This window comes from Poeciliopsis prolifica, unplaced genomic scaffold (genome assembly GCF_027474105.1).
Source record: "Poeciliopsis prolifica strain line A6 unplaced genomic scaffold, Auburn_PproV2 SCAFFOLD076, whole genome shotgun sequence".
Taxonomy (NCBI): domain Eukaryota; kingdom Metazoa; phylum Chordata; class Actinopteri; order Cyprinodontiformes; family Poeciliidae; genus Poeciliopsis; species Poeciliopsis prolifica.
The window spans coordinates 886,427-912,750 of NW_026562451.1; the positions used below are offsets into that span (position 1 = coordinate 886,427).

Here is a 26,324-nt window from a genome sequence, read left to right on the forward strand (position 1 = left end):
TCCCTACATCCATCCAGCTTAACTTTAGATTCTTCCCGGCCTTTGCTTGTCCTCCTCCACCAAATATTTACAGTCCCAGGACTTTGACGGTTGGTTGAGCAAGAAGACAGAGATCAAAAAGATGGAGAAGATGCCAGTAGTCTGTTAAATCAGCATGGTTCCTGTTTTATTGACAGTGTAGGCATACAAAGATGTGGCTTACTTATAGTGTGACCCCTCCCGCGCTTTTCTTTAATAGCCTTTTCTGTTCTGGGGACTAATTGAAAACAGCTCAGATAAACTGGTTGTGAATGTATGAATTTAGATTAGATTAGTAATCAAAAAATAAATAAATAAAACAGTACCATACATGTAAGAAAAAAAACCCTGCAAAACCTTTATTGTCACTTGAATCCTTTTTCTATTTACCACTGCAGTTAAACTCAACAATTTAAACTTCCTGCTCGCTGTAGCCATTTTTGATAACAAAAAGGTCGACCACCCCCCTTCCTTTATTTTCCAGGGGCCAGTGAGGGCTTGGAGGCCATTGTGTTTTTGTATGCTTGTGTCTGGTTTGGGAAGGGGGGTGGGACCCCTTCCATCCTGCTGTGGTGGAATTTGGGTCAAGGGGATTGGGACTTATTTTAAGGAGGGATACTAAAAGGGGGGAGAGAGGGTATTGCATTGTTTAATTTGAATAGTACATGGGCAGAAGCAGGACACAGTTTAAGTAAAAAAAGGAAACAAACATTCTTGAAGTCCCTTGCTATTTAAACTCACACTACATTGAGCTCATCTTAAAAAAAAACAAATTTAGGGTTGGGCACAATTTGCATTCCTCTTACGACAGAAAAGGCAGGAATGTCCTTCATCACACTTTTAAAAGATAAATTAAGAGTGTTTAAGAAAAAAAAAAACCATTCATCTTTTGTTGTCCAGGCAAACATTTTCTGCATTTGAAAGTTAAAATATTCTTGGTACGCCGTCTATGTCTATAATTCAGAAACAAGGGACGTAGGCCGATGTGCAGTTTAACATTTTTGTGTGGAACGACATCTAAATTATAGAGAGTTACTAACCAGATGAGTTCAGTTAGAAATGACCAAGAACTGAGTTCAAGCACTTCAAAAAATAATTATATCTCCATTTATTGAATATAATTTAAGCATCAATTTTTGTAAAAAAAAAAAAGAAAAAAAAAAGAAAGAAATTTATTATGCAACTACTAATTTAATTCTGAAGTTGGCCTCATTAACCGACAGATTATTTCCCACGATGAGCTTGGTTTAAACAGCAGCTTAGTTGCTCTGTGTGTAATCCTGTAACCTGACTCCTTGAGCATAAATCATTCTAGGATTTTTTTTTAGAGACCCCAGGGATTTTAGACGTGAAATTTCCCAGACTGTAGTAAGATCTGAGGAGCCTCCGGCAGCCCCGCTGCTCCCCTCGGCAAAACGCCTACATTTGTCAAAACACTGACAGACCGACATGTTGAACGTGTGGTTTATGTCTGCTATCTCAGCTATTATTGCAACATTTGCCCAACATGTGTTCAGCCACAGAGGAATGCCTATAGTGAGATAAGTGTCTCTGTCTGGACCTTAAAAGCGCCACAATGAAGCCCCAAAAGATTTTAGAGTAGTGTACTAATTTAAAAACTGCATTAGTGTACCATTACAATTGAGTATGTGTATTATTTATCTGTATTGATGCCCATATGCTTTTTCCCATTTGCACACGGCAAAGTTATACCAACAAATAGCTACCAGAAGGTTAGGATCTTTACAAATACCTTTTTTGCTTCAAACTTTATATAAAATATAGAGTAAATTATTCTGACTCTGCAAGTGATTTGATTTCCTCATCATTAAATGAAGGTCACAGATGATGGCTTTATATTGATATCATGGGGATTTCATTAGGAATCTTGCAACGGCACAAAGGTGCACACAGAGTCAAGTAATAAACTAAATTGAGAAATTTGATCAAAGTCTTACAGAAAGCTCTTTCTTTTCTTGTCGTTTCAGTTGGCCAACCAGATGGTGTGCCGCTGGGTCAGAAGGAAGAGGCTCCAGAGAGTACAGAAACTGCCCCGGCTGACGGGACTCCTCATGTAAACGGCGAGAAAATGGAGAAAGAGTCGCCAAGCGCAAATGACATTTCCGCTGTTGAAGAGAAGGTAGCAGAGGAGAAGACGGATGATGCAGGTGAGGTCGGCTTCAAGAAGATTTTCACCATCGTGGGCTTGAAATTCACCCTTAAGAAGGACAAAAGTGACGAAACGGACCCTGTGACGCTTCTAACGGTCAAAGACAAAGAAGAGGAGATCAGCTCAACCGAAGAACCTGCAAAGGACAAAGAGGATACTGCAGATGAAGAGAAAACCCCATCTGATGAAAATAAAGACCAGATAGAAGCATCTACCCCTGAGGGAGAGACCGCTAAAAAAACAGACAACGATGATTCCACTGACGCTCAAGTTGAAGGCGCTGCTGCCGAGGCAGCTATTGAAGAAGTCAAGGAGGAAAAAGCAGAGAAAGAAGCAGAGACCACACCTCCACCCAGGGAGACTGGTATGTCCCCCTTCAGAAAGCTCTTCTTCGTAGGACTCTTCTCAAACTTGAGAAAAAAATCCAGCATCAAAAAGACGAAGGAAGAGGAGGAAAAGGAGGAAGCTGAAAAAGAGGAGATGGCTAAATCAGAAGAATCCACTACTGAGGAGAAAGAGGAGAAAGATGTGGCAGAGGAGGAAACCAAAGAGGAGGCTGTTGTGAAAGAGGAGGAAACTAAAGAGCAGACAGCAGAAACTCCTGTGGAGGCAAAATCTGAACCTGAGTCCAAGCACGAAGCACCAAGCACCCAGGAGGAGGCGAAATCCGACGCTACCCAAGAGGTTACAACGCCAACTGAAAGTTCTACTGATCACAGCAAGCATGAAGACCAAAAGGCTGAAGCAAGTGCCGATGAGAAGGTTCCAGCTGAGGTGAGTGCAGAGGCTGAGCTGCAGTCATCCCAGGAGAAGTCCAAGTCCCACGGAAGCCCCTTAAAGAAACTCTTCACTGGAGCTGGCCTGAAGAAACTCTCAACTAAGAGACAAAAAAACAAGAAAGAGTCAGAGTCAAAGCTCACAGAGTCTGGGGAGCAAGTGACAGAGCATCCCCAGTCTTCTGCTGAGTCCGAAGAGGCTGCTAAAGTTGACAGTGGGCCCTCATCTCCAGAGGGATCAGGAGAGCATCCTGTGGCTGCAGAGGCAAACCAACTTGAGTCCAGCCAAGAGACTGAAGGGGAAGTTGTATCTGATGGTGAGAAGAAAAAAGATAGTGTCATTGCCTCTTTTAGAAAACTGGTAACTCCCAAGAAGCATGCAAAAAGGTCTTCTGATAGTGAAGATGAAGGCACAAGTGACAAACCAGCTAAGTCTGCCACTCTGTCCTCATCTGAGAGCGCTCCACTGGCAGAAAAAAGTGCTGAGGAGGAAGAGGAGAAAGAAGACAAGGGTCCAGAAGAAGAACCAAAAACTGAAAACACAGAGAAACTGACCAGTAGCACTGAGGAGACCAAGAAGAAAATGGACACCTCTGTATCCTGGGAGGCTCTGATGTGTATTGGTGGACCTAAAAAAAGGACAAGGAAGACCTCGGACTCTGATGAGGAGGAGACCAAAGCTGAAGAGGAGATAACAGGGGCAACATCAGCAGAAGAAGATGTGAAAGAGGAGGGGAAAAACGAGGATGCCACTGATGCTTCCCAAAATCCTGAAAATGAAGAAGTAGCTTCTGCACCTGAGCCAGTAAGTGCACCTCCTGCACCTCCTGTGAGAGAGTCACCCTGGAGCACACTGAAACGCTTGGTTATGTCAAAAAATAAGCCCAAAAGTGAGGATAAGCCAGATGGGGCTGCTGACCAAGCCCAGCAAGACACTGAAACACAAAAAGAAGAGTCCTCTTTCTCTTTGAGGAAGCTCTTCCCAGGACGCAAGAAGAAGGTGGTAGAAAAGCAACCATCTGCAGACCAGGGCTCAGGTGAGGAGGACTCTGACACCCCAGCTGTGGTCCCTCTCTCAGAGTATGACGACCAAGGTGAAGTGGCACAGGAAGCACCAAAAGAAGCAGCTGCAGTCCAGAGTAAAGTGTCTGCTGAGGATAGAGCACCATCATGGATTCCAGCCAGCATTGAAGGTGCAGAAGACCAACATGATCAGCTGAGTGATATTCCAGAGGAGGTGGAAAATGCTGCTACACCTAAATCTGTCGACACTGACATTGCCGAGGATGAAACTGACGATCTGGTTGCTCCTCCTAAAGGTTTCGGCCGCACAGGACGCAGACTGTCCACCGCCGAGGTGAAGCCTATTACTCCAGCTCCAGCTGCGGCAACCTCCCCTGTTCCACAGGGTCCCAGGCAGAACAATGCAGAAGAAATCATTGGCGCTATTGAGGCTCAAATCACTGAACTCCCCACCCAGACATCTGTGACTCTGAAAGATGTTGTCCTCGAAAAAGCTTCTGAGAAAACCGAGAGTGACCCAGAAATGGAAAACGCCAAGACTGTAACCATTGCCCTCCTGGAGAAACATGCACAAGGTGAGGCCTCAGCTCTTTGTACCGGTCTTGTGACGAAGGAGATTCCTGAAGTTGCTGTGGAGCAGCCCGTGGAGCCTACATTAGAAGACCTGGTACCTGTTGGTCAGGCCACTGATATTGAAATGGTGGTTGAGGAGAAGTTGTTACAACCAGGAGAAGCTGCTGTTTCAGAAGATCCTGTGCTCCAGGCTCATGTTAACAAAGTCCAAACTCTGGAGCTTGAGCCTCTTGCAGTCAAATTGAGTGAAGTCGCTGAAGTCGAAGTGGCCAGTGAGAGCTACGAGCCTGAAATTGAGAAGCTTGGAGCTGTCAGCACAGAGAACTCTGAGGTCATTCAGCCCACAAGATGGACGGAGAACTCCCCTAAAACTGTGGTCAGTGCTATAGAGCCTATTCCAGAGCCAGCTGTCTGCATCCAGAGTGTAGAAGTCTCTGAGGTGACTGTGGAGTCCACAGAGGGTGCCGTGGATGCAGAAGAGGTGGCCGGAGAAAATCAAAACATGGAGGGGGCTGAAATTGCTCTCCCTGCTGTTGTGCCAAGTGAGAAAAGCGCTGTAATCACTGAGACAGTGTTGCTTGCTGCGCCAAATGAGGCCAAGAAGAACACAGAGATTGAGACTCAGAGTGCGGTCATTGCAAAAACTGTCATCAAAGAGGCTGTAGATAAAGTTTTAGAAGATGCACCAGAACCCAAAAAGCCAACAACCATCCCAACACCAGTTCAGGCAACAGCTTCCAAAGAAGGTGAGACCAGCATCACAGCTGACCAAGTTGTCATCACTGACACCCCTGTTCCTGAAGTCTGTGAGAGACCGGTCCAAAAATCCCCTCAGCCCTTATGTGTTGCTATGGAGGTCATAGAGACTGTCCCAATAGAGATCACAGAAAACATTAAAGAGGACAACAATGAGGAGGAAGAACCCAAAAAGGACTTGAAGAAAGCTGTGGAAGTACAAGTAAGTGAAGATGCTGTCATTGAGGAAGAAGTAACAGAGATCAAAGGCGAAGAAGTTGAAGAAAGTGAGAAAGATCAGGAGCGAGATGTGAAAGAAACCTCTGAGAATGGAAACAAGTCGGAGGCAACTTCAGAGGAGAAAAAGGAGAAGGCGGTTGAGACTCACATGCCAACACAGGTGGTCCTGCAATCAGCCGAGGAGGTTGAAGAGCAGCCCTTGAAAGTAGAAACCGTGGAGATGCTAGATGGTGAGAGTTCAAACACCAGCGTGACAGCTGGGAATCCTTCAAGACAAAACAAACTCCCAGACCTGACAGAAGAACCTCAGGAGTCCAGTTCTGCTGAAGCTGCTGCTGCCAGTCAACACTTGGACGCAGACAAAAGCCAACTGGAGCAAAAACCATCAGCAAAGTGTGTGGAGGTGATGGCGCAAGTGATCGAGGTGATTGAGGAGGCTGTGAAGGAGATTGAGCCTGTGTCTACAGAGATCACAGCAGCATCATGAGCAGGTAAGACTACATTACAGCATAAAGTATATCTTTTTATTTAAGGCAAATCTTTTACTAAACAATGTTGGGGGGAAAAGCAGGGATTCTTTTGCTGGTTTATCAAATGGTGTTTTTCTTTTTTTACATCAATGGGTCCTACTTTTATTACAGAGTAGGGAGGGTATTTGCACACCAACTAGATGAAAAAGCTTTTGTTCAGGCTTTGAGTAACCAGGGTACCTTTGATATCAAAGCAGGAATGCCGCCATTGACCACCGTCTTTGTAGGCTCGGGTCTTAAAGGGAAGCGGTGTGTGTGAGGGGCAGATGAACTTGTGCTGAAAGGCTGATTATGATTCCTCTGCTCTCTCCTCCTGTTTTTCTTCTGTCACTGGCTCTCTATGGAGTCCAGAGACCATGTCGAAGTCAGCATTTGTAAGGTTTGATTACAAAGCTTCAAAGAACAGAAGTTGTTTATCTTTCCCCGGTTTTGACTTGATCTACAAATCTTATATGCCTAGGTTAGCAGATTTATTTTTTAGTAATGCAGTAGAGATGCAAACTGAGCTGACATGACCAATGAATAGTTTGCTTCATATCTATTTTTCTGTTATGCTGTTTTACTTCTAAAGCCTGCACTAAGAGGAAAAAGGAGAACAGGAAAAATGTGGGCTTGAGCGAAGCATTTAAAAAGCACTCATATTTTTTTGCCTAAATGAAAACGCCGTAAACAAGAGAAGGAGTTTATACAACCACAAGACAACATTGTTGTAGACTTCTACTATTAAAATTAACTGGATCAAAAGCTTAATAAAAAAAATTGTAAGGGGAGTAGTGACTCTTTTCCAGTGTACACAAATATAAAGTATTTGTTGTCATTTTTCAGTTTTAATATTGCGTGTTACTTTATGTAATATCCTGTATTCATTTTAACTGCAGTGAACGTTTCACTGCAACTGTGACCAAAACTGTTTAACATTTTACATTTCATTTTCAGTATGTTTCACACAGGAAGATCGCTGCTTGCACACTAACTCCTGTTTCAAATAAATGTGTCTTCTTCGATTTCCTGTGTAAAAAGGAAAAACAAAGAACATTAGTTCTTGGTGTACAGAGCTTCCTACTGGAAATGACAAGAAAATGATGCTTTAAAGGTCCATTAATTGTCTGCACAGATTGCTTTAATGTTTTTGGAAGCAGAGTTGGTTTTAAATAATAGAAGTCTGCTTTGGACTTAAAAGAATGTCGCCACAAAATGGACAAGCTGTCACTTAAATTTGCACTTATGGGTTACTGTACTGAAACCCACAAGTAGTCTCTTGTTCTAAAATCATATTTTTTGCCTCATCCACAGGTGAGGATGCAGCACTGTAGCCTGGGAGACGCACTTGTCAGGACCAGGAAGCGTGAGAGAGAAAGATAAAATGAGAAAGGATGTTCTGTGGTGTCACCTATGACTGGACCTTGCCCATCCTGCTCAGAGAGACTGAGAAACAGCTCCTCCTCTCGCTCCACCCACCTGTCCTCTGACTCTCCCCTGCAGCTCCGTCACAGTGCCATGACGGCCCACTGCACCCTCACTCACCTTAACACTCATGCATGTCCAGTCCCTCAGAAACATCCTGTTTGGCTTGTTATCACACCTGTGTACCTTCAGTGATTTCTCATTGCCCCCGCTGCAACCTGGTGGAGAGGAGTGGAAGTGTTTTGTATGCAGGAGTGTGAATTTTTATGTGTATAGTAGCAGCGGTGTGAGAAGGTGAAAAGATGGGTGATTATTATCATGTATATTGTATTTATATATTGATTATTCATTCATTCACAACATATGTGTTTTATTTTTACTTTTCATTTCGTCTTGTTTTGTTTATCGTAAAGACATCACGTTATGCTGTCGTGCAAGAGGTATTTTTTTGTTCTAAACTCGATGCGGACACGTCTTAAACTTTCTTATAAATTGCATCCGGCTGAATAATAATATAGATTTTTAAAAAATGGCATACAAGATAATTATTTCAAGGCTTTGTAGGTAAATATAACTCAGTCATGGTACAAGTGTTATTCCACAGGCAGAAGAGCAGAGATTAAAATTAAAAATGCACCACATGCTTGAATTTATCACATTGTGTGCTTCACTCTGCATCCCTACTTAATATTTTATGAGATTCATGTACATAAGACAAATTCACTGCCTGATATACTGTGAAAAGACATTGTCACACATTGTTTAATGTGATAATAAAATACTATGACAACACTTTAAGCTTATAATGTGGCAGAAGTATTTGCTGTGTTACAAAGAATACATATGCCAGTTTTTAACACTGGTTCGACAAGAATTTAAGACAAAACACAAAGCATTTCATGTGTATGGTGTTTAAGGTTTCCTGATGAATTACTACTTCACTTTCTGTGCAGAAACATATGTTTTGCACCATTTTCTTAAGGAAAAAAATCCTTTACACCCTTTAATCCCTGGTTTCTTGGGGTCACATTGAAGGTGAGCTACTTCTGCACAACGTTGTGTTCTTCACCAAGCGGTATAGCTCATTAAAACTGGCACCAGGGAGGACACAAACAGAGCGAGCGATGATTTAGAAAGGCACAAACTTCACGGTACCAGAAATAAATACAAAAACTCATTTTTTCCCATTAAACTAAAAGCCAAATTCAGTTAGGATTAATCAGGGAGCCATGGTCTTTCCATCAATCACAGGACTAGGACACCAGTTGCATCCAATTACCTTCCCAAAGTATCCAGCTACTTTGCGTCAGGCATTGCATTTCTGTTGGAAAAGGACGCTTCAAGAATAGTCCAGCAACTAGCCTTTACCACCAAAGCGACTTATTTCTGATTTAACTTTAGAAGTACAGCACCAGGTCAGTCATGTATAGATGCTTTTATAATCAGTGAAATTTAATTTAGTGGCTTATATAAGCTATCAGTGCTAAAAGCTGGCATTTCTTTCAGCTTTAAGCTAAAAGATGTGGGCATTTGTGCCACAGTTTAGGTGCCAATCTTGTGTGTAAAAGATCCATGTTTGCTTTATGTAACAAAAAAAAAGAATGATTAGAGAAAGCTAGAAAACTAAAGGCTTGCATTTGTTGCAAAAGATAAGCATCTAGAACCTATCCTACCCAATTTACACCCTGTTCTGTTTGTAACCCACAATAACTGTGAACCTGATAACATTTGTACAAATTGTATACCTCCTGTATGTACCTAAATAATATTGTTGTAATATTAACAAATAACCTGCAGCCATTTAGCAAAAGTTTCATGTAGCATGGTCATAGTTGTCTTTTATATTTTCCAAGCTGTTAATAGTGAGGATTCAGAACTTGTCTATATTTCATTCAATAAAGTTAGAGAAAATGTCTCTGGATTCTCTATTGTTTCTTGAAGTAGACAAACATTTTTAAAACAATTACTTATTTGCAACTCAACTGGAAAGTTGGTAATCACGACACAAAATCCCTTATTATGTAAAGACGTGTTTTTATTCTTTCTTCATGGCCAAAAAAAGTTTCAAACAGATAAAATTACATTCCTGAGAACACAGAATCGTCACAGTAGATGTCAAATGGGCACCAGGAAGAGGTTTACATTGCATACTCTTTACAATAGTCCCAAACTATTTATTTCATGACCAACAGCTTGACAGTGAAGTCAAACTTCTCAACTTCCTGAGATGTTTGGCTGTTTAGAAAAATACTGAGCACAGACATTTACGTTTGAAAATGAACATGGAGAATTTCCAATGACGTGTGCATACTTCAGTGGATCAATTGTTTGGAAAATCAAGGGACAGTAGCATTGAAATTTGATCAGTTTCAAAATGAGAAAAATCACTAACAGCTCGCAAGTGAAGGAAAAAGTACTCAGATTCATAGTAAAATAAAAGTAGCTGGTGAACAATCACTGTTCAGATTTGACAGTCCTTTTCTTTCAACCTGAGCGGATAGTAAAAGAAAACAGCGCCATCTAGCTATAGACTGTGAACTGCATCAAATTTCAATCTTGCAATTTTAGATTTCTAGCATTAGAATAGGGGATAAAGAAATTATAAAAGCTATTACAACGAGAATGACCACATTAAGTATTATAATTAAACATTATTCAAGCAGGACATTTAAAAGTATTTCCTGTTAATCAAACATGTCTTTGTGTGCTTAAGTTTACACATACATTTCACCAGTATCATCACTATGAGAGTTGCTGAATCAAAGAGAGGAAAAATATTATTTTTTAAAAGAAATTTCAATATCTATAAAGAGAGAATTAAGTATTTTAATATGAAACATTATAAAATGAATGAATGGGAAGCTCAAAGCCAATCTAGCTACTGGAGTAAAGATCAGATTTTGCAGAAATTTATAACATAAAGGGAGAGAAAAAGCACAATATCTTAAGGGAGAGGGAACAATTAGCTCTTTGGCAGCTTTAGATTATCTGCATACATATGAAATAATGTTAAAAATCATACACAATATATTAATGCGAGCTTCTCATTTATTCAACATGTATAAAAACCTCTAATTCTAGTCATCAGTAGCACAAGAACTGATATGGAAGATCAATAAAACACATTTTATATTTCAACAAAACATGTGTAAACCAACTTGTTCTTTGAGATATGACTTCCAGTCCAGATAGCTGAAATAATCAGGCCTCTACAATGTTTTTCTAAAAGTTGCAACCTTCTATCACTTCTTTATTCTCATATGGGCAGAAACAAAAATCATACAAATACAAAAACAACGATGTTAAAATATAGAAGAAACTATTTCCCTTTTAACACAACAAATATCCTTTAGCACACATTTGGCAAGACTTTGAAAAACCTTCTTAGCAATTCAACACATATCCTACCCTCTATTCATATCCTTCACATGTTAGGATTTTGGAAGCGATCAGTCCACTAATAATCTTACATCTGTGAAATATATTGTCATTTTATGAATATAGCGCTGTGTATAAAATTAGAAAAACATCAAATAAACTTTAAAAGGGATCCAGAAACAGATTCAAATGAATTATATGAAAACACACATGATTTACAATATTCTACAGCCTCAGATTGAGTCTGGATGGAACATGTTGCTACAGTGTTAGTAATCAAAGAGTTATATAATACATAACAAGGCTGGCAAATGTAAGGAAAACAAAGTGGCATAAATTTAGACAACATAAGCCTGTTTCTCCATCTGGTGTGACAAGGAATAAAAGACAGAAGCGGTAATCCTACTAAGATACCACTAAACACAGAGGCACACACAAAGTCGGGTGCTGGAGAAGAAGCGGTGAATGTTCGTTACGTCACATAAATGTATTTATTCTGTTCAGGCAACATCACAGGATGGAAGACGGACACAGAGTCGGAACAAATAAAGTGAGCACAGATTGTGTGTGTGTTTGCAGCTGCCAGTTTATGTCTAGATTTCTGCCCATGTGGAAATTCCCTGCAGTAGCAGAGGAATTATCAGCGTTTTGCAACTCTTGATGTCTAACAACTTTAGATGGCCTCAGCTTCCTCTTCCTATGTTAAAAAGCGCAGACAGCTGCACACAAAGAGTTTATTACAGCATAACAAATCAGTGTTTTATTGTTGGTTCACCCAAAGCCTTCAGTGAAATGTGTGTGTAATTTTTATGATTGTATAGAGAAATCTTTATAATTAGCACTCTTAGGGTCTACACATTTAAAGCACTTTATCATGAAATAAAGGTTAAGAATATCTAGCAAACATACCCTGACAAATTTTTCTTTAGCTTACCTATTTTAACCATAATTTAGATGGCAAACATGTTAAAACAGACAAAAACAGTTTGGTTGCTATTCTACGAGAATCTCCTCAGTCTTTATCGGTTCTGGTGGGGTGCCAGAGTTGGACAAATCAGAGCCTTCATCTTTGGAGACATCTTCTTGCTGCAGCAGCATACCTGCACCCGCGCTTCCCGGCAGTCCTGCTAATCCTCCTTGGGAGAAGCACAGGTGTTTGATCACTTCAGCGGGGCTGGAAAAGGTCGTCGCACAAATGTTGCATTTGTAAGGCTTTGAGGAGCCCAAGAACATGGCCTCCATCTGGTTGCTGTCTTCCCCGGCAGCGCAGAGCTCCATGCTCTGTCGGTCCACCATGGTGTAGGTGTCGGCCCCCTGGTTCAGGCAGACGTGACGGGCGGCTTGGTTGGCACGGCAAAAGCTCTTCCCACACGCGCTGCATTTGAAGGGCTTCCCCGTGTGGATGTACATGTGCTCACGCCAGTGGCTCTTCTGAATGAACTTGCGTCCGCAAGTGGAGCACTCGTACTTCCTGCGCTTCACTTCGCGGTCCAGGTCGGCATTCTCCAGGTTGTCGATGTCCGCGATGTCCGACGGAGGCGGGGTGTCTGCCTGAGAGCTTAACCCTCCCACCCCCCACGTGGAGGTGGACACCTCAGCTTGGGGAGAGTCAGAGTTGGTGCCTGAAACAGGAGTTTGTTCGCTGTCGCTAATGATCTCCACAGCTGTGGTGCTCGAGCTGGCCTTGTTTCCTTTAGAAGGCCCCTCTGCCAACACACTGTTCTCTCTGATCACAGCAGGCGACGGCGGCGCCTTGTTGGGCTCCGCTGCTGCCTGCTGAAGAGCCTGTGTATGATGCAGGAGATGTTCTCTCAGCAGACTTCTCTGGGTGAATCTGGTCTTGCAGAGGTGGCACGAGTAATACTTCCTGAAGGAGGAACTTCTCTTCATTATGCTCGGCTTTACATGGAGGATCGCAGTGGCGGAGGAACCATCTGCGCTATGTACGTCCATTGCCCCCTCCTCACCAGATGCCTTCATGCTGCTGGTTGAGGCCTCGATATCAGGGGGCGACGCAGCTTGCTTGGACAATAGGGCGTTTGTGAACGACACCGTGGCGGGTGAGGACACTTTCCCCTCTGAGTTCAGCTGCTCCAAGTCAAAGGGTGAGGAGAGCTGTCGACGAGCTGGTACGCTGGCTGACAGCGCCACCTGCTGGTCGGATATCTGGATGCCGTAGAGCGATGTGGAGAGGTTGATGCTCTGATCGGGGTGGGAATACACCGACTGGCTGGCCTCCTGCAGGAGCGGATACGCATGGAGGAATCTGACTCCCTGCTCGAGACGCGCTGGGTCTATCAGCTGGGGGGCGAGCTTGCCTGTGTACATCAAGTTGAGGAGATAGCTGAAGATATCTGGCTGGATGTCAGAGGCCTTCAGACGTACGCAGTCACTGAAATCAAACACAATACAGTGAATAATGGGAAAAGATTAGAGGCTTTTAATTTAGGGTTGCCCAAACTTAAAAATCTGGGCCGATGTCGATATCTTTCATTACTATTGTCATTGTTGCCAGTAACCATTATTGTACATACTTCATGTCCCTTTGTCATTTCATGTCATCTAACCTTTATTTCACCTGGAAAATCCCATGGAGATTAAAAATGTCTATTGCAAGAGAATCCTGACCAAGACTGGCAGCAGCACACTGACGCCTTTTGACTCCAGAATTGCTCCTCTGCTTCGATTAATTAATCCTGCTCTGCTTCACTATCGCATGAGCAATATACTCCCTTCTCCCTCCAGAAACAAATGGCAACGAGATGGAAATAAATATTGATTATTAATATTGGCCCAATTTTATTTATCAGACCGAAAAATGACTTATATCGACCGACACCGATTTCAGTGCCGATATATCGCGCACCCGTATTTTAAATGAAATCTTGACGTTTTCTACATATTGTCCTAAATCAACCAAAAATATTTAAGTCATTTTAGCAGAATTTTGTGATAAAAAAGTGTGGAGTGTATTCAGGTCCTTTTAGCCTGACACCCCTAAATAAAATAAATATAACCAATTGCTTCACAAGTCAACTTATAAGTCACTGAAAGCACGCGTTAAAAAAACACTCCAGCTGTAATTGCAGAGCAGGTGGTTTTACAAACAGCTGACTCAGGCCAGGGAGGGTCAATTTCTGTTTTCTACCTTTATATACACAAAGAAGGACCGGTTTATTCCTACCTGTCCTGGTGAATAAAGAGCATTCTGAAGTAGTTGGAGAAGGCAGCGAGGACCGCTTTGTGGGCTTTGAAGAAGACGTCTCCAATAGCCACAGTGCAGTCGCACAGGAAGCCAAATTCCCTCTGAGCGTTAAGCTGTTGCAGCAGGATAAGACCATGGTTGGCCAACTCCATTCTTCAACCTGCACAAAGACACACAAACACACACAAGAAGCCATAAGTTTCCCGTCAAGCAGCAGACGAGAGGTTGTTGTGACCACAAAGGATCAAGCTGTCAGAGATGATCTAACAACCTCACAAAGGCTAACGTAGCACAGCTGTAAAGAATCACTTAGAGATAATGGGGGCTATATATCTACTCTGTATCAAACAGAAGTAAACAGTGAGGAACAAAAGGGGTTTGGTCAAATAAAACACCTCTATTTGAATCAGTTCATTTAATTGTGAATTGCAGATATCTTTAACCAACAACCTGTCTGTTTTATAGTACCATAAATTTTATGCACACAAGTCCTTAACTGACTTCTATTGATAATCATGAGAATAAAATTGACATATAAACCAAAAAAAATAGTTGAGATCAAGCATCGGTCAGTCGAAGATTGTCACAGTATGATGAACTTCAGTAAAAAACCAAAATATCACCAAAAAATACATAAAATGTAAAACTACAAAGTATAAAATTATCTCATTGCTTAGGTAACATTTTATTTATTTAAAGGCAAAATGAATCAGTTACTTCTATGACATTACATACATTATTAAACATAAAATGATCATGTTAAATAGATGTATTATTTGATGCATAACAACAATGAAATACTATGCTGAACTGATTTGTAGTTTTCCATTGCTGAATGTTCATAGGCTGGCTGTATTTCAGCCAGCTGACATGCAGTGTGTAGCAACAAGTAGGAAAAGGGGTGCATTCTTTGAACTCCTGCTAAGATGATTAACATAATTTAAAAACCTTCATATCATATAATTAGCTATGACACAAAACATTTAGAAATACATTTAATTAAAAGAAAAGTATATGATTAAAAATATAATGTATACATCTTTGACCATAAACAAGCTTTAGAAATTCAAGTGAATTTACGTTGATGAAGCACCAATCACTCAAAGTCAGCCTTAAGAGGCATTTCAGAGGTGCCTCCATTCTGCTGACCAATGAGATGAGTTTTGCTGACCCTAAAGGTCACCAAAGGACCCAGAGGGCTCCAGGCCATCACATGATCAGGGTTATGGGTGTCGACACACATTCCAAGGCAGAGCTGGTTCTACCCCCTTCAAGAGAAGTATGAAAACAGCCTACGGGAAGGGTCGCTCTCCTTCCACTGACACTTTCTCCCCAACAGCACAAATAAAAAATCTGGAGACAGACAGCACCAAATAATTCATCGGTGTTGAGTCTTCAAGATGATCAGAAATCTGCTGCAAACTTTCAATCCAGAAAACCATAAGGCACCATCTATCTAAAAACTTGTGGATTTCCACAGCAATGCACACTAAGAAATTAAAATCTACTGTTCTACTTTTATTCATTTTGAATGTTCTCTCAGGTATTCTTAAGCTCGATTAAACAATATTTAAAGCTTAAAAATTTTTTTTGAAGAAAATACAGAATCTTGATATACAGAATCCTGACGCTGTGGTTTATGCTTTAAACTGAATAGCTTAGTAAAAATATGTATCAATAATAATGTTAACACAAATATTTGAATCTTTAAGTGCAGACTGACTGAAATCTGATATGATTACTCATCTGCTTAGAGGAGACAACAAAAACCACTTCCAGCAGGTGCAAAGGGTGGCCCACGGAGACCACCAGTTAAATACGTGTTGTACAGTACAAATGTTTAAAACGCTGTTTTCGCACATGTCCTTCCAAACACTATGCTTTCGAACCAAACCTTTGTAGAGAATTAAATAAACGGAATACACATGTTTTTTGGCTTCACAAGACAATAGTAGATATTAATTTGATTACATCACTGATTTTTCCTTTGCTTTGTTTTCTATGGTAGGTGCTTGGTTAGTGTGTCATTTTTAATTATAATTTGTATAAAGGTCACAAAATTTTTTACCTATAATAAAGATCTTATTTCAGTAGCAAGTTGTTATAGCATTAAATTGTGCTTCCTGGTTTAAATAACAATCACATTTGACAACGATTGAAATTAATCATATCTTAAATAACATTAAATATTAATTTCAAGGTTCTGTCTTAGCACCAGCATGGAGAAAGAAAAGCCTTGATTAGGGGGGTTCAAAGAGAAAGCAGTCAACTAACACAGTGAGAGTACATTGTTTAAAATATCAGATTGCTTTAGCTCTACCTATAAGAACTAAATACAGTCTAACATTTACATAAAAATTAAATAAATCCATGGCAGACTGTTGGTTACGATGAAAAAACTAACAATAACACTGATACAGCATCCATCCATTTCATGTCCCTGCCTACCAACAGCAGTCTTTGTGTCAGAAACTGGTACACCCTGGTTTGGTTTGCCAGTGTATCATGACGCACATCAAAGGCGAACACGACAAACATCTTTTCACAAACAACCCTTAGGGCAACCTATGAAGCTGGGCTGCCCACAGAGAAACCACGCATTAATAAAGTGAACGTACAAACTGCATGCAGAAAGAAAGGCCCTGTTAGGAATCGCGCCCAGAGAACTTTGTTGTTCAGAGCAACAGTGCTAACAAGACAAATTAGAACAAAACATGCAAACTAATACATGGACAAATAAACAACAAGCATGTTTAAATTTATTCCACTCAAAAGGGACATTTTTAGTCATTACTGAGTTAGCAGTTTTACTTTATTAAGGTAAAACTTTATTTCAGCAACACATGAGAAACCCTGAGTTAGGCCTAAAAGTCTTTGCTGCTGATTTGATTAAAAATTATATTGTTATTACAGGATTATCAATATAAACACAATACAAAAGGTTTCTGAAGTCGTGACATATTTATTTTGGGCATATTTGGCTAGAAAATGCAAGTACAATAAAATACTACTAAATTGCTATATGCGCCTGATCACATAATTTATTAGGACTACTACAGTTGCCTTAAATGACACTAGTAAGCTGCCACAATGCCATGTCTTTGCCCACTTGTTTGTAAAGATCTAGCACCGCCCCTGCTGTGATGTAGACACGTGGAACTGTCGCTTCCGTACTGAGACGTTCGGTTACTCTGAAAAGACACAGTGAACCGCCTGAGAGGAAAGCGTGTGAGAAAGGTAAACATGACGCAGTTCTACCTGGTAAACAAAATATGTCAGCAAAATCACACTAAGAATAATCGTGGGGGAGCACATTAAAACAAGAGGACTCCGTCGGTCTCCCGTGGTTGCCAGCGCGAGAAAACGGACACACGTGCACGAACGCCCGCGCGCGCTCGTAGGAACAGACAGCGCGAGACGCAAGGGGGATGGGGCTGGTCACGAACGCGTTTCTTTTAACTTCCCCGTGACAATTACAGTTAGCCAGAAACAAACCGAACCGCAAAAATAACGAACCAGTGTTAGCTAAACGAACATATATGAATGTACTGCTAGGAAAACGTACTTGCGCTCTACTGAAATCACCGGAGTTCCTCCGTATCGCCCTTGTTTGTTTGCTACCGGAGACGCAGCCGTCCGTCCTCTCTGCGCTCGCTGCAGCTTCAACTGTGTTCCTTGTAAACGCAGCATTCGTTGGCGGCGGAGGGTCGTCCGTCGGTGTTTTCCGGTTAGGGGTTTTACGTTACAATCACATGACTTGCGAGTGGGGCGAAAGAAGAAAACAGTCAGAGAGAGAGAGAGAGAGCAGGGAGAGATGAGGGAAAAAAAGCAGCCGTTGTAAAAATCCGTTGAAGGGGCGGTTGAGTTAACGTTAATTTCCCGCACTGTGTAACCGTCGTGGCACCAAGCCCTGCGAACCATTTTTTTTCTGTTTCTTTCTCTGACAGCCGGCGACAACCGCTAGAGTCACAGAGTATAGCGGCAACAACGCCTATATATAACAATAGAGTGGTGGTTGAATTAATATGTCCCAGCTACATCAGAACATTTTTAAAATGTACATTACAAACTCACTTTTATCTACATATTATTTATCCATTAATCTATTGAACAAAAATATTAAGTTATGAAGTTAGGTAACCCAGATTACAGCTTTGATATTTTAGTATTTTCTTCTAAACTAAATTTGTATATGTTTTTAAATAGCAAAATCAGCATATGTTGTGTCTCAGATTTAAATTTCACTACTGGCATAAAAATATTGCCTGATATTTAAGATTACAGAGCATAAATATTTATTTAAAGTTTTAATAGATGGTTAAAATACCCTTAACAATAAAAAGTTGTAAGACTATTAGTAGACGTACCTTTCCAGCTTTTTCTGACTATAACCCATTTCCATTTTTCTTTGGGATCTAACTTGCTTGTTTGAAATGTGACCAATTCTGATGTTATTTAATTATGAATAAACTGCTAATGCTAACTAATACCTACTAGTTGTGGATTCTGTTTAACCTTACTACAATCCCGTCATTGCAAATGGAATTCGGCATGCATTTTTGTTGTGATTTCTGAACTGTTATTGCACAGTTGCATAAATACAGTAATAATAAATAAATGTGAGAAACTGAAAACTGAAGTTGTTTCAACAAAGCAGCAGAACTCATCAATCATTTCATTTTTATTTTAACCACGATTCTTTATTTATAAACCACTGTGAAAACAACAAGACTGACCTAGTTGCAGTACAAAATAATTACTCGACAAACAAATATTAGTGAATAAAAGTTGACACAAAACACATAAAATTAAAATACATCATATGTAATAAGTTTTAAAAAAGCGCAAAAGCAACAAAGAGTACATAAAAATCTGTCACAATTCTATAGTTCTACTATGTATAATTTTGGTCACAAAAGGGTCAAAAAGAAAAGTTTTAAATCATTTTCCCTTAAATAGTAGTTGAAAAATTAAATGTGAAACTTTTTCAAAGTAAAATATGTAATAAGGTGAAATATACATTATTAAAAATAACACAAGTAACCTTATGTGAGAACATATCTAAAAGAAGGTATGATATAACAAATGAGTACAATTCTTTCACATGTATGTACTTTATTTTAAATTCTTATTTATTTTTATTAGGGTTTTTTTTACATTCAAATGATTCAATTGTGAAGCTTATAAAACATGTGAAGCATTACTGCATATCAATCAAAATCACACAAATTATATGAATATTGATTTGGGTGTTGGTAGTTTTAGTAAATGTGATTTTAAAAGCTTAATTAATGCAGACATGATGGTTATTACAAGAAATTATGATTATTTCATGTTTCAACAAAATTTGAAAATAACTCACTCTAGTGTGAAAACCGGCAGTGATAAAAATATTGACTGAATATTGACTGCTATAAACAGTGAAATTACTACATCTGTGAGAAATTCACCTTTTCACCGCAAGAGGTTTCAGCAGAGGAAAGGAGTGTCAAAGAACAGAACTTCAGCTAAACCACACATGTTGCCTATTCTGAGGCACAGGAAGTGTAGGAGGACCTTCTCACAACTGCACTTTGGATTTGTGTCAATATTTTGTCATCAGATGTTGTCATCAGTAAGTTGGTTGAGGTTGTCACAACGTAAACAGCCTTTTTTTCCCCCAGAACTTTGAAAGTATTTCTACCTAATAGAAAAAGAACCACACTAAACAAGTTCTAGCTTAGTAAAAATGCATGCACTGCAGGAGGAGGTTGGGCGGAGACTCTATGTAAATGGACATGGTGATAGAGGAGGGGGGAGAAAGCCTGTGAAGCAGAACTCATAAGGACCTTTCCAGCTTCTACTCTGCTAATATAAAAAGGTTTACAATATCATGCATAGAACCCTAAAATAAAATAATATATACCCGTTATCAACAAAACATTGACAGAGACCACTAGTGAAGCAGTAGGAGGGGAAAAGGACAGATATTTCATTTGCTGAAAGGCCATCAGCAGGAGTTCGTTGAAAAAAGCAGATAAACTGTTATCTGTGTTATCGCCTGGTCACCTTACTGTTTTGTCACAAAGATCAATACATTGTAATCACTAGTTTTAGTTTTGCACGTCTTTGCTCATACGGCATCTCTTCAGTAATTCTTCCTGTTTCTTTCTTAGAACAGCTTTTTCTGAAAAGATGCTGACTGGACCTTCACATGACTGCCCCATCTCTGATCTCCGTTAAACTGATTTGCCTTGCAGTAATGGATTTTTAAATCAACAACATACTCTGCAACAAACACTTTAATGCCACATTTGTGCCAGTGCACAGTTTTCCAGACAGCAAAACCAGCAGGTCTGGTGCATCTGTGCTGAGCTGAAAGCGGCCCGCTTAAACAGGGCTTTTTAACGTGTGGTGCTGCCCTCCCCCTCGTCCTTGGCCTGTTTTAAAACCGGAGTGGTGAGTCACTCCTCTCTCGGTTTAGAAAAACAGATCCGGCCAGGCAAGGCCCCGGCGGGGGGATGGGAGGGCTGTGGTGGATGAACACCGGAGGTGGACGCAGCTGGACTCCTGCTTTCAGGGACCCTGAGCATCCTGACGACGGGCCTGCTTGTTCCTATAGTGATTTGAGAGAGGGGGAAAAACATGGCCAGGATTAATGGATGGATCTTTGCAGCCTGTAAAATGTGACTGTGGCCAATCACTTGGGTATGTCCTTCAAACTTGGAGGAAGCCCAATCCTGTATCCAAACCTTCAATCCCTCATATGACCTCTTGGCTTAAATCTAATGCTCTTCCAAGTCTTTATTTTACAGGTTAGCTGTTTTATATCACAACAGGCAATACAGCACATTTACATTTCTCTTTCAAGTTCCACCAACTCACTTAAACACAGAATTACAAGCTAAGATAACAGAATTCACATGTGATGTTAACTATATTCTGTTCCTCTTACACACTCATATATTATGCTATTAATATTTAATTTGTCTGCTTAACTGAAACTCACTTAAGAATAATGTATTTCCCAGTAGATAGCCTCTTAAATCCTCCTATTTTCCCGCCAAAGAGCCCTGGGGAGTGGGGGTTTGTGCTTGGGGATAGCGTGGGGGGCCCTCTCCCCTTGTTCTTTTTAGAGTTTAACGGCAGTTGGCATCCATTAATTTGACCCCAGGGGGGTTCGAATTCTGGCCTGTTCTGAAAGGGCGAATCGATATCTCCATGACAACTGTCGCTCCAGGCAACCCAGGATGCTCTGGCAGAGTTCAGAGACAACAAACTTGACATGCGCAGTGGGGTAAAAATTCCAAAAAGAGACATCCCGAAAGCAAACATATTTTAAAACAATAACTAAAAACCTGCTGTTAGTGTGAGGGCAACGTCGTCTTTGAGTAAGTGTCGAAGTTGCAGTCTATTTTTAGCCGCTAGATGGCAGCATCACAACTAAATCAAAACAAGCGTAACACTACGACTCTACAGCAATATAAACATATCAAATTCTTCTTTTTAAAAAAATCTGGAAAGAATGATGCTTAAGGTTGTTACTGGTTATTTCTAAAAGACAAGCAAAAAACTTGTTCACAAGTTTCAGTTGGTCACTTTGGCAATGTCCATGTAATTGTTGTCAATAAAGTTTGCATTTGAATCGCTTACCTCTGCAACAACAATGGCGGCGGGTCAAATTGGCCACGGAGTTCCTCCTTCACTGTCTGCCAAAGTGACGGGGTATGTTGATGGCTAACTTAATGACTTTCTCGGGTTTTTTACAATGTAGGAAAATCCAATGACATATTTAACCAATAGTCAAATAATAGCAGAGTCCCAGTCAGTACCGGTGGCTCAATGCTAACACATTACATTTTCGAGCTGCTCGCTGTCTGCATTTATAGACAAGCATCACATTTAATTAATTCAGCTTCAACATTGGAGGTTTGACTTATTGTAGCAAGTATACGTACTAATATGCTATCAAATAATTAGCCAATTTGTTTCCTTCACCTTTTGTCATGGGTAGTTTCAAGACTGTTGGACACTATGTAAGGCAGTCTCGCCTCACAAATTTCAAAATTTGAAGGGAGGTTTCACAATTAAAAACAGTTTCATAATATTTCAACAGTGTTGGACTATTCTGTCTGTATTAGCATTTATAGATGGTAATCTCTCAATCTGCATCCCTCGTAAGCTATTAATTGCATTTTTTTCAGTTATCACACCTAACAAAACGGTTAAATGAACTTAAAATTGTATTTTATAGAACCTATGTGTACAATAATTCTGTCTAGGTTTCACTTGCCTGTGTATAGTGATCCTCAAGCTTTACTGCATGTAAGGTGATTAAGAAGCCCAGAAATATTGTTAAAATCTTTTGGGGCTTTTACAATTAAATATAGTTTTAAGAACTATAGTTGATTTATAGTCTTTATATTTATATTTATAGTCTTATCTAGATTAGAAAAAATGTGTCCAATTTTATTAAGTGTTGTTGATTAGAGGAGAGTAAATGTAGATGAATGGCTCTCTATTCAGCATCTTATTCTGTGAGTAACTTGTGTCTTTTTTTTCTTTAGGTCATTTGCTTATTTGACAATAAGAGACAGAATGCCAACCATTTTGACTAAAGCTATAGACACAATACATCGCAACAAAAACAAGTTTTTTGAGGAACATGGAGAGGTAAGAAATGTTTTTGTTCAGTTAATTTTCAATGTTTAATAGGGGTTGTTTTAGAAGTTTATTCTCCCCTCCTTTTCTCCTTTGAAAAGGAGGGGATCAGTGCGGAGAAACAAGCAATATCTCTACTGTCTAAGCTGAGGAATGAGCTACAAACCGATAAGCCACTACTGGAATTGACAGATGGCTTGTCAGACACAGAGTCCTGGAACCAGTACATGCAGAGACAGCAGAGACAGCTGGGTGACCAGGAGCTTGTTAGCTGGTTTAAGTCACCCTGGTTGTATGTGGAATGCTACATGTATAGGAGGATACAAGAGGCAATCTGGCTTAAGTGAGTAGAATGTACATCTTTTTTTTTTTTTTTTTACATAAGTCTTTTGATGGTATAATTGTTTCTGAAATGTTTTTATTGATAAGGAAACATAAGTAGTATCATCCATATCTCTTTTATTTAAAAAAAAATATCCAGAGTTATTATTTGGCTTAACTGTATTTCTGTAGAAATGTGGTCAATGTTGGTTGTTTTAACAATTTTGGTGGTTGAAAGTACTTTCAAAAGCCAACAAATTATTAGTGGGAATAGATTAATACAATACAAGTTCAAGGTTCTGTGAAATCAAAACTAGCGAGGATGATATATTAATGGATATTTTATTGTTAATGGACACACCAAAATCCTGCTGACAAGAAGAATTTCTCCCAAGCCATTAAATAGGACTCAACACATTTTCACTATACTAAAATCAAAAAAGAAATATTTAGCATATTTTAGAGATTTTCTATAGTTCCAGGATATGTCTTGAATTATATAATCTATTCCAACCCTTAAAAAATAAAAAAAATATGAGGTTTTAAATTGTCATTCATTATTTCTTGAACTTGTACATTTATTGTACATTGCCTCCGTCATTCAATAAGCTTATTACGGTTTTTTTATGGGGATAAATCCAAAACGTTGATGTTACATAATACAAAGTTCTTTGTCATGAAAGAAGTGTATCTTTAACAAGGTTTTATTTAAAATGGGTATTTTCCCTTAAGACTAAAACCATGTACACACCTTTATGTTGTGCATTTAGCTATATTTTATTTTATTTAGAAGTAAATTTCCTTTTGATTGTTTTCATGTTTCTTTTCAGTCCTCCAATAAACAACTTTGATGTCTTTAATGAGGGAAAGACCCAAAGTTTTTTTGAGTCTCAGCAGGCTGTGATGGCATTGTGTACTTACCTGGGAGACATTCAGAAGAGCATGGAGAAGCTGTCAGAGAACCAGTTGTCTGAATATTTCAACAAACTGCTCCAGGTCAGTATTGAGTGCTCTGCAGAGTAAGAGGGAACACATAGGGTTGATTTAACAGGAGAATGAGTCCCATTAGAATATGTAAATGTATGATCATTAAATATTTACAGAAAAGAAATGACCAAAAAGTAAATGTAACGGTCACCCAGCTTTGAATTATACCTGCATCTTAACTCAACAAAGTATTCTAAATGTGAAGCATATCACAATTTTTTTCACACTATTTTATAAATCATTTTAAAATGAAGAAATCTTTTATAATGTTAACATGGTTGTGTTGTTTGAATAGATAAATGTAATCCCTCTGTGCGGCATTTAGGCTGTACTGGTATCCTAAATATTGTATACCGAAGAGTTTTTTTTTTCCTCTGGTAAAATAATGTAACGTTTACAAAGAATCACAGCAATGATTGAGAAGAAAAAGGATCACATAGTTTTATGGTTTTTTGTGTTTGACTTCCTCTAGGTTTCTCTTTGGGGGAACAAGTGTGATCTTTCCATCTCTGCTGGTCAAGAGAACTCCCAGAAGGCTAGTCCAATAGAATCCCTCAACAGCTTACAGTCTTTCATCTTGGTGAATGATTCCAACATGGTATGGTTCACTCTTAATTTGTCAAGAAGGCCAGAGGGGTCAGGGAGCAAAACTGCAGACAGAGTTGACATTGTGCTTGACAATGCTGGCTTTGAGCTGGTCACTGACTTAGTCTTAGCAGATTTTCTGGTGTCTTCGGGTCTCGCGCGTCACATTCATTTTCACGGCAAATGCTTCCCGTGGTTCGTCTCTGACGTCACAGCTAATGACTTTCAGTGGACCATCCGGCAGACTATGGCAGCCAATCATAAATGGATGAGTCGGAGTGGCTACCAGTGGCAGAGCTATCTTGATGAGGGTATTTGGAGCTATCACGACCATCCTTTCTGGACTCAGCCCCACGAATTCTGCGACATGGCAGTTGATGCTCCCGACTTATACTCAACCCTGCAGGAAGCAGACCTGGTGCTATTTAAAGGCGATCTCAACTACAGGAAGCTGACTGGGGACAGGGACTGGGGCCACACGGTGGATTTCTCTACTGCACTGAGAGGTTTTGAGCCTGCACCACTATGCAGTTTGAGAACCCTCAAAGCCAATGTGCAGGTTGGTCTGCAGCCAGGACAGGGGGAGAACCTGAGCACCGAAGACCCATCATGGATGACCAATGGGAAGTACGCTGTTATTCAGTTCCACAGCCCCAGGTTGGAGTAGTAAGCCTGAACTCAGGATTAGACTGGGATGACTGGACTTTATCAGATTTTACTGTAAGAGAGCATCAAAATTAGGTGCTGCCATTAAGCCATAAAAAAACAAAGTTATTAAAGTTTCTTTTTAAGGACTTCAAACTTGTTCACAAAATGCACAAGAACAGACTGAATATATATCAATGCCATCTAATATTTAAAATGTTGTAATTGTTTAACAAATTGCTTATAAGTTGAACGATAGCTGCCGGTGGTTGTACATTTGTCTACATTGCTAATATCTCACATTAGGTTTACATTACAGATAACTTGTGAATCCTACACTTTGAATTAAGTCAGAATGTTTACAGTTTATGCAGAATAGAATAGAAAAGCTAAAATTATAGTTTGGGTTTATTAAATGTAACCTGAAACTGAAACATTGGTGGTATTAAAATGGTTATTTGTGATTTTTTTCTTTTTAATTCATCACAAATTGCAAAACAACAAAATTATTTAACTGATCTGGCACTGTGGAAGGTTACTTTCCTCTGTGGAATAAATGTTGGTGGTAATAAAAGTGGGCAATGAGATGATGTAGGAGTGTTATGACTTTAATGTGCTGCTTCTATTTTGGAGGAAAAAAACAAAACCTCTTTACTTCTTAAATGGGTTCCTGGAGCAAAGTGATTTATTTTCAGGTCTTATTTAATAAATTAATGCAAAAAATATTTTTTTTGTGTTCCTTTACTGAGAACATAAATTAAACATTGAGATAATGAAGAATTTTTTTCCAGAGATGTTAAAGTGTTGACTGGAATAATGGTAAATAAAACCAGAAAAATTTTATTAGAATCCTAATAAGTCTTTGATTTTTCATTAACTTCTTTCTTTTTATGTCATTCAAATGTATAGGGCCATCAAATATAACCTGAGTAATTACAAATGGCATTTTTGAAATTATTTTATTTATTAAAGAAAAAATAAACTCAACAGTCTGGCCCCTTGTGAAAAAGTAATTACCACCTTAACCTTATAAATATTTGCAATAACTGGTCATGAAATTTTTACAAGAGGAATTTTGGTCCAATCTTGCTATT

General features: G+C 39.6%; 3 protein-coding genes across 5 annotated transcripts in view; 2 read left to right on the forward strand and 1 right to left on the reverse strand.

Moving 5' to 3' along the window:
* The window catches only part of akap12b (A kinase (PRKA) anchor protein 12b), a 41,634-nt gene extending 32,250 nt beyond the window's left edge, over positions 1–9,384 (forward strand). For both annotated transcript variants that reach the window (XM_055021453.1, XM_055021454.1), the window contains 2 exons: positions 2,007–6,026; positions 7,359–9,384. In XM_055021453.1, the coding sequence (XP_054877428.1) occupies positions 2,007–6,022 (4,016 nt within the window). In that variant the 3' untranslated portion in view covers positions 6,023–6,026; positions 7,359–9,384. The remainder of the gene's footprint in view (positions 1–2,006; positions 6,027–7,358) is intronic.
* A 102-nt stretch (positions 9,385–9,486) lies between these two features.
* Positions 9,487–18,189, reverse strand: zbtb2b (zinc finger and BTB domain containing 2b). The gene is made up of 3 exons (XM_055021460.1): positions 17,618–18,189; positions 14,032–14,212; positions 9,487–13,239 (listed from the first exon to the last, which is right to left on the reverse strand). Exons 2-3 carry the CDS (start codon positions 14,202–14,204, stop codon positions 11,841–11,843), a joined length of 1,572 nt encoding a protein of 523 aa, XP_054877435.1. The 5' UTR covers positions 14,205–14,212; positions 17,618–18,189; the 3' UTR covers positions 9,487–11,840.
* Positions 17,208–25,820, forward strand: armt1 (acidic residue methyltransferase 1). 2 transcript variants are annotated; one of them, XM_055021462.1, is made up of 5 exons: positions 17,208–17,289; positions 22,599–22,704; positions 22,794–23,035; positions 23,844–24,009; positions 24,473–25,820. In XM_055021462.1, the coding sequence occupies exons 2-5, from the start codon at positions 22,630–22,632 to the stop codon at positions 25,250–25,252; spliced, it is 1,263 nt and encodes a 420-aa protein (XP_054877437.1). In that variant the 5' UTR covers positions 17,208–17,289; positions 22,599–22,629; the 3' UTR covers positions 25,253–25,820. The 2 variants fall into 2 exon arrangements, with proteins under 2 accessions (XP_054877437.1, XP_054877436.1); XM_055021461.1 differs by lacking the exon at positions 17,208–17,289 and adding an exon at positions 21,655–21,756.
* Positions 25,821–26,324: the final 504 nt, after the last annotated feature.